At 39.4% G+C, this 8,805-nt stretch overlaps 1 protein-coding gene across 1 annotated transcript; it reads left to right on the forward strand.

Annotated features, from left to right (window-relative positions):
* Positions 1 to 841: 841 nt before the first annotated feature.
* On the forward strand, positions 842 to 7,286 carry BTF3L4 (basic transcription factor 3-like 4). The gene is made up of 5 exons (XM_009071603.1): positions 842 to 907; positions 1,747 to 1,860; positions 4,462 to 4,663; positions 6,045 to 6,104; positions 6,893 to 7,286. The coding sequence occupies exons 1-5, from the start codon at positions 854 to 856 to the stop codon at positions 6,937 to 6,939; spliced, it is 477 nt and encodes a 158-aa protein (XP_009069851.1). The 5' UTR covers positions 842 to 853; the 3' UTR covers positions 6,940 to 7,286.
* Positions 7,287 to 8,805: the final 1,519 nt, after the last annotated feature.

An 8,805-nucleotide genomic window follows, 5' to 3' on the forward strand; every position in this document is an offset into this window, starting at 1 on the left:
CCCTGTGCGCTGGAGGTGGGCGGCAAGCCGCCCCGAGCCCCGCTGCCCCGTGCGGTGATGCACCTCCTGCCCGCGGGGCTCGGTGTGCTCCGCATCGCTCCCCCGCACAGTGCACGGGGAGAGGAGCTTTCCCCTTCGTGCTGGGAATCACCGATGCATTAGTAGGGCCGAATAAGAAGCGCGTTCTTTGTGTTGGAAGGCTGAAGTTGCTTTTCCACCCATTAGAGATTTTCAGGTCTTTCAGCCTTTGTAAAGGCCTCCCCTCCCGACCTGTGGGAGAAGCCACATGATAAACTTACCAGTCGTGAAATGGGATGACTAGCTGCCAGTGGTTCATATAGGAAGTCTGTCCAGAGGCAAACTCCACCTAGTTTGGAGCTCTCATTAGTTACAAGTATCAGAAATTCATTATATGGAAATAATGCTCTAAGTAGTTTAGTGATGAATCTCTCTCTGGGCCATCATAAAGGTCAAGGTGTTTTCCTAGAAGCAGTTGTGCTGTATGTGCTGGTTTGGGTCCGGTTTGAAGCTAAATGCTTCCAGCACTAAACTGGCACACTGAAAATTTACAGTGAGTACCTGATACAGGATGAAATGCCCTGTTGATTTGCCTCATCGTGTTACAGACACTTAAGCTAAATGGATTGCTACAGGACCACTTTGGATTACTTTGGTGGTTTTGCTTTAAGGCTTTGTTAGTGTGTGTTTGTTTGACACACTGTTTTGGCCAATGGAAAGTAATCAGTGTAAAAAAACCCACTAGAGTTTTAGGAGTACTTTTTAAATGGAGTGAGTTTTTTTTCTTTGCTGTTTTCATGGTTGAATTTGTATCTTATTTTTCAGACATAGCACTATGAATCAAGAAAAACTGGCCAAGCTTCAAGCACAGGTCCGAATAGGAGGAAAGGTGAGAGAACCACCAGAGATGTTTTTCAAAACATAGGCTAAACTAAAGTTCAAACAAGGGAAGAAATAAATGCTTTTGAGACTTGACAAAGGCAGTTTTTGTGTGATCTGCATCATAGTACTCCTACCTTGAAATGCAGTTGCATTTCAGTTCACAACTGCTAGGTGAGCAGTTTGCAGTGTGTAAGTGTTCTTTTAATTCAGTGACTTGTTGTGACCTGTGAAAGCTCCAGCTAAGCTCAACTGTTGGGTGTTCCAGTTCTGCCTTTCTCTTCTTCCTGTTGGGGATTTTCTTCCTCTGTGCCTGCTCCAGGCACTGACTCTCCACTGAGCCTGTTCCTTTCCCCTGAGCCAGCAGATAGTTAATAGGACAAAGGCGTGTGATTTGTTCAGTGTGGGTGCTCATCCCCTGCCTTAGGTGGGATTGTATAGGGGTTTGCAAAGTAGAAACTCCAAAATTGCTGTCTGTGAAACACTTTAAAAGTGTTAATTACTTGGTTACACAAGTGTGACCTTTGAAATCACTGTATTGGTGCTTCATCTTGGAAAAAATAAAGTACTTGGGAATGCTTTCTTAATGTATTGCTTAATAGTGAACAATGTTTTTGTAATCTGGTTTGTAGAGGGGAAAATGCTGCGACTGTTTGGTGTCTTTTATGCTTAAGAAAAACCTTTAAATTGAGACTGACAGCTGAAGCTGTAAGTGAAGAGAAATAACCATTTTTGACTACAGAGGTTTCTCATAACTTGAAAGATCAGTTTGCTCAGACTGATATGACTTTGGCAATTAGTGTTGAGAGATTCTGAGCATAGCTGATTGTTGTCTCTTGTCTCTTCCAGGGAACAGCTCGCAGAAAGAAGAAGGTGGTGCACAGAACAGCTACAGCTGATGACAAAAAGCTTCAGAGTTCCCTCAAGAAACTGGCAGTAAATAACATTGCTGGCATTGAAGAGGTATGGTGATAAGTGATAAGTCTTTGAAATTACATTCACTGTATTGTGGTGGGTTTGCTTTTGTTTTTACAACACTTTTATCTTCCAAGTAAACCCAGTTATTGATAGGTGAATTCATTGCCATGAATGTGTATGTACCTAGAGAAGGAAGGCAGGCTCTGCTGGCCAGGTAGTGTGTACAGGAGCTGTGTCTCATGTGTGTCCTGCATTTGTTGCAGCACAAAACTTTTCACTCTTGACTTTTATGAAGTTGATTACCCACTCTAAAGAGAAGAGCAGTAAACACACTTGTTTTGTGCAGGTACATCTGAAGGAAGGGTTGTGTGGTGCAAAATGTAAAGAAAAGTTTAGAAACACCTGGAGTAAGACTTTGAGTCTCTATTATCAAAATTATTATCAAAATTAGGACCTTGTACTACACAGAACTGTTTGTGGTAGTCACAGGAAATGACATTTCTTACAACACTGCAAAGCTTCTGTGCTGGTGTAAGTGGGAATATGAAGCTTTCAGATGTTCCTTGAATACCTCTGATTTACATGTCTAAATGAAACACATTTTCTATAACTGTAGAAAGTGATGCTCATACATGGGAGGAGGAGGAGGTGATCCTCCATCATGAACTCAGTATTACTGTAGCACTTGGTTAGAGAAGCCCAGTATTTAATCTGTGATTAATTAATTTAAGCAGGATTGCAAGGGGCCTGCAGAGGTCACATAGTGCATGCCTCTCCTGAAGGCAAATGCAGATTCATTGTAGCAACCTGGCTTGCCTTTAAGTTTCAGTCTTCTGTTAGTTTGTATCTTTTCCAAAGCTTAATATTTATTTACTGAGCTGTATGAACCCAAAGAAACACACAGTTGTTCTGGGGATGTGCTTAGTTGGTTTTTTTGTGGGTTTTTTTTTTTCACACAGAGCATAGGATCTCAACTCAGACACAGTTATTAAGGGTTTTACATATCCTGGTGTGAAGGAAGGTAATGCAAAATGCTTCTACCTGGATAGCTAGAGATGTCATGGTAATGTGTTGTATTCAGGTGGTGGAGACATGTTGACCTTGGTAAGCTTTGTGCAGATAGGAGAGTTTGGGGAGGGCAGCAATGTTGAGTCAAAATGTTGAGTCAAACATGAGTAACTCACCCGTGTGATGTTTAAGAGGCTTTTAAGTAACAGGATGACTGTGCTTGAAGCTGTTACCATTTCCCCATGTGCAAAGGACAGGACATTATTTAGTTCTGCAGGAAAGCAACATTTGTTTTTCTTCTTCAAAACTTATTTTGAACTCTGCTGCTGTGTGAGGATTGATTACATAGATATTTTTATATTTTAGATCTCTTTAGTTCCCAAATTTCTGTTTTCTCCCTGTTAACCTCTACTAAAAACATTGCTTGTGGATTTTGTCACGTAAGTTTAATACTTTTGTTGTGTTGGATGAGTAGAACTCTTCTCCTTTTTCCAAACAAAATTGTTGTTCAAATAACCATAGATTAGCCATGCCCAGAAGAAAAAGCTTTTTGACTTTCATTCTATCTCCCTTTAAGTTAAAAAACAAACTCATACAAGTATGCCAGTACAAACTTTGACAGAAGGAGCAAAACAGGACGCTATAGTGGCTGTACAACTTAATCCTTGGTAATTCAGAAGACCAGGAAAGGGGAGGAGAGCAGGATCACTGTATGATGTCCTTACGATTAAAAGAGTCATCATGGAATTACAGGGAAGGCTCAGGAGCCTGTGCTAGTGCAGTTGGCACATGAACCCAAGTTCTGTGTATGTGCAGGAAGCATCCTTGCCTCGTGCACTTCTGCAGGTAGGGCAGTGTGAGTCTTGTGTCTTTGCCAGTTGTGCAGGAGCAAAAAGAATGTTTTCGGGTGACACAGGTAGCTGTGTAAAGGCAATGGCTTAAACTGGTGTGGCAAATCGTTTGTTTTAGAGCTTTGTGTTTGTAGTTACCCCAGAGCTGAAGAGTTTGGTTGGTTGTGTGGGTGGGGTTTTTTTTCCCCCCTAGACATTCTTTATGTTAACATGTTTATGCCTTACAGCCTAACAACCTATGTATATTTTTTGCTTTTGTTAAAAATTAGCTGTGTAAAGGCAATGGCTTAAACTGGTGTGGCAAATCGTTTGTTTTAGAGCTTTGTGTTTGTAGTTACCCCAGAGCTGAAGAGTTTGGTTGGTTGTGTGGGTGGGGTTTTTTTTCCCCCCTAGACATTCTTTATGTTAACATGTTTATGCCTTACAGCCTAACAACCTATGTATATTTTTTGCTTTTGTTAAAAATAGACATAAACTGTATGATAACATGTATTCCTTGTGTGTTTATTAGTATTCAAATAAGTGTGTTTTGGGAAGGAATCACAGTTCTTAAATTCTACCTTATTATGTAGTTATATATGAACCCATATTTTACCATTAACTCATATTTTACTTCCAATTTAAGTGGTATTAATTCCAGGTGCTTTTATCATGGTTATATTATTCTTTAGAAGTGCTAGTTTTGTCACATTTTTATATATTAATACTTGAAGTACAGATTTTTCATTATCATCCTTGTTTAACAAGATGCTTCAACATTTTGGTAACTGTTAATATATTTAAACAGGTGAACATGATAAAAGATGATGGAACAGTTATTCACTTCAACAACCCCAAGGTTCAAGCTTCCCTCTCTGCCAACACCTTTGCAATTACTGGTCATGCAGAGGCTAAACCGATCACAGAAATGCTTCCAGGCATCTTAAGCCAGCTTGGTGCTGACAGCTTAACAAGTCTCAGGAAGTTAGCTGAACAATTCCCAAGACAAGGTGGGTCTTCTTCGAATCTATCAGAGCTGATTAAAAGAATATATGACGTATTAAAAGTTTTAACCCAAATTTAGCAACATGTGTGACTGAAAAAGTGATCATAAGTGTGTGTGCTCTCATTTATTTGCCTCTGTTGGGAAGTATGGGGTGGGGAAAATCTTTCTGTTCGTGTTGATTCAAGATTATGTAGGCAGGCCCTGATTTAAAAAACAAACAATGGATAAGCCTGGCATGCTCAGATTCCAGGTGTACAACTGTGTCTGATAAAATACTTGGGAAAGCAAATCCATGTTTTTACTTGAAAAACTCCACAGGTTCTTTTTGTCAGGGAATCAATTCTGTTTGCTTTGTTCATGCAAAATATTTCTTGCACAGCACAGAGGAAGAAACATGTTGTTCTACTTTACAATTCACTTTGGAATTCAACCAAGACTGTAAAAAATGAATTGAAAACCCAAGTTTGACTGAAAACTAAAAAAACAAATCACAGCTTTTAATGTGATTCTTTTCATGTTAAAACCTTGGGAGCAGAGGGTGTGGGGGAGATGTATATGTAGTATAACTATCACTGTGATTCTGCAGTAAAGAAATGAAGATTAGGGATGGTTCCAGTTTAGACTGTTATGGCCATTAAGACAACTGTAATTGGACATGTCGCAGTTGTCTGGAACTGGAATATACATCACCTGTTCTAAATGGTTGCCACAAATAGTTACTCCTCCTGAATCAGTTTTCATTTCTCCTATATTTCATGTTCAGAGTTTAAGTGAAAGTAAAGGGTTTATTTTTCTTCATTAAGATGTAAAATACCTTATAAAATTCAGAGAGATGGATCATCATAAGCATATTGGTTTGATACACCCTCAATACCAATGGCTGCTGTGCTTTCTTTAGATGGTGCAGGAAAAAGTGCTTTACTGTTTAAGTTCTTGCATTTCTCTAGATTACCTGAAGCTTGATCTGTGGCTGACAGAGACTTTTGGATGTTTGGATATGGAAATACTTTTTTCTACAGTTGTGGCCCCTTGGTAATTGCATCATGTGATATGTTGGTCACTGATTGGTACCACGTTGTCGTTGCATTGAAGCACATGACTTCAGTTAGATGATTTAGCCACACTGAGGGGTTTTTGGTATCATTTGATCTTTTGCAAGCTCTGCATTCATACCCCATAGCACTTGCAAGTGGCTCTGCTAATGCTTGGGTATAGGAATATCCACAAGTAGACCTTTAGTCATGCTGTTAGCTGCTGATACCCAGCCAGTTGTGTGTTTGTTACTGTTGGGGAAGTGATTTATTTTTTTTTTCACCTCAACATTTTTTGTGTGATTGTCCCTAATTCTGTATCATGAGAACTCAGCACCAAATTTCTCTCTATAGTGTTGGACAGTAAAGCACCAAAATCTGAAGATATTGATGAAGAAGATGATGATGTCCCAGGTAGGCACATACAGACTTTTATGTCCTTTTAATGTATGTATTTTGGTTCGTGCATTTAAATATGTAGTCCTTGATGTGATTGTACTTCTTGCTAAGGGAAACTTCACGTACAGGGCAGCAGTAAAACATGACTTTGGATTCCAGATTTTGGAAGAAAGGTTTGCCTTGTGCAAATACCTCAGTTATTAAGTGAAAATAGATCAAAATACTTTCAGTGAGGTGGAACAGGTATCTAAATATCCAAATAAGCTTCTAGGGCTACACAGTGGCATAATTGGCATAGTTATCAGGCTGTCTTTAAGTCAGAGTCTGGAGTGGGGATTTGAAGAAGCAAAGCTTATGTTAGTGTCTAAAAGTAAATATGCAAGTTCTTAATTTGATAACAAATCACTGTCTTACCAATCACCACGTCTGCTGTATCCATTGGTATGGTGTGTTAGCTAAAGCAGCACACTGGTGGACCAGAGGTTTGATACTCATGCTGTGGCACTGGGTTATTTCTTTGGTAAAGAGTGCTGAGCCTCAAGACTCAACTACAGCTAGTAGAGCATCTCTGAAAATCAGATCTTAATCACCTCATGTTAGAACTTCCACTGAGTATTTCTGCCTTTCTAGTTCCTTGTTCAAACAAACCTCGTTTTCTAAAGCCCTTTGAAATCTGCCCATAAAAATTGATTTTCCTAAGTATACTTAAGTACTACTTAATCTTTCATATATATATGCATTTTCATTAAACTTAAGGTAATCATCCTGGGCATGACTGTATTAAATATCTTCATCTCTTTCAGATCTCGTAGAAAATTTTGATGAAGCGTCAAAGAATGAAGCTAACTAAAACATTACTAGTTCTGGAAGCTGGCATGGACTAGATTTAAGATATCAGCTATGTGGTTCCAAAGTTTTAAAGAAACAGAGAACATCATCTGTTAATAGTTCAGTAATATAAATATTTTGTATTTTTATGATGCTGTTTGTTCAGCATTTTCTGTCAGTTGATTTTGCATTTTGCACTTACTCCCAGGATCTACTCTTTTGGTCAAAAAGAAATGTCAGTGCAGTTTGAGGGGTGTGTGCATGTGCGTGTGTGTGTGAGTGTACGTGTAGTGGAGAACAAATTGGAGAACACCTGTTCAACCATTTCCCATATTGCTTTGGAAGTAGAAGTAAAATGAATCTTCAGCATTGTTACTTTTGATGATCACCAGACAGTGCACAGAAGGTAGTTGAGATGAACGCTTTGTCCACGTTTTGTGGCCTGAAGGCATTACACCATTCAAACTTGGGGTTAATTTGCTGTTAACTATTGTACTTGTGTTTCTCAATGTACACAGATTTGCTATCAACCTGGTGTTGGTCCCAAAATGATACTGAAGGTGAACTGTTCTAGCAGGTTGTTTGGTACAGTAACTTTTTTTAAAACTTGGTCTCTTTTTTGGAAAAAGGTAAAAAAAACTCCCTTTTTTTTTTTTAAACCTTTTTCAGTATTTTTTTTGCCTCTAACCTTTTGATACAAGCTGATATTTGACTCCTTCCACGTAGGCTTAGCAGTGTGTTCTCCTGATGGTTACTAGAGTATTTCCCAGTCAAAAGCAAAACAAACATCTTGGTTCTCTACTACCAGGTCGCTTCCTAAGCTTGGAGGTCTGGTTGGTAACAGTCCAGTGCACCAGTTTTGCACAGTAACAGGTTTTTGCTTGAGTAACTTCAAGCTGTTCTCTTGGCATGACTGCATTTACTAGCAGCTGATGATCCACTGTCATTCTTACAGCACTAGGAATTAAATGCACTGTGGGAGCAACATTTAGGGTGGGAGGAAAGAGTTGTTGACACTTTGCCTTGCTTCCTGCTGGGCAGTTTGTGCAGTGACTAAAGGGATATTATTTTTTATTTTTTTTTGCCTGTAACTTACCTTGGCCTATAACCTACCTCTAGGTTTGGTGTCATCTATGTAGTAGCTTCTTACAAAACACAAATGCTCCTCAGGCATAAGGAGGACATTGGGAGGTACTGTTAGTACAGTGCAGTATTTATGACCTTTCTTTACAATGCTTAATGTGAACTCGTTTTCTCAGAGGCTCTTTCAAGGTTCTTGATGTAATGTGCATTTTGGTATAGTTAGACATCATTGTAACCTCTGTCAAGGGCAGCTGCGGCTTCAGAAAGCCGTTTTGGATTTTTCTCTACGTCTGTCACTTAATTATGGCTTAATTGGAACATATCAGCTTTTGATGTAGGCTCATATGCTAGAGAACTGTAACAGTACAAGCAAACAGTCCGTGAGTTCTGGAGATGTCATCAAACCACAGCAGTGGAGCTGCAGTGGTTTGTCATTTGAACTCTTCGGTTCACTTTATAGGCTTTGTTCAGTTTTTTCTGTTCTATTTTATATACTACATGGATCTTACTACAAAATAAAATAACAGTACAAAAGAGGAAATGCTCCCTCTTGTGTGTTGTCTGCTCTTCCCACCAGCACTAGCTGAGGCACAGCAGGTGGATGCAGCAGCTGTTTCAAAGCATTCTTGATGACAGTGACTGGGGAAGACACATGCAGGACTAGGTAGGGTTCTCTTAGAGCTTCAGGATTTCACACTCCCTATACCCACTCCCATTTTCTCCGTGGTGTTGAATGAAACTTTGGTTTGTTGTATGGCTGATCAGCTGCAAATGATTTGTTCTGTTTATGAGGAGGAGATGTCTT

This window comes from Acanthisitta chloris, unplaced genomic scaffold, assembly GCF_000695815.1.
Source record: "Acanthisitta chloris isolate BGI_N310 unplaced genomic scaffold, ASM69581v1 scaffold45673, whole genome shotgun sequence".
NCBI lineage: Eukaryota > Metazoa > Chordata > Aves > Passeriformes > Acanthisittidae > Acanthisitta > Acanthisitta chloris.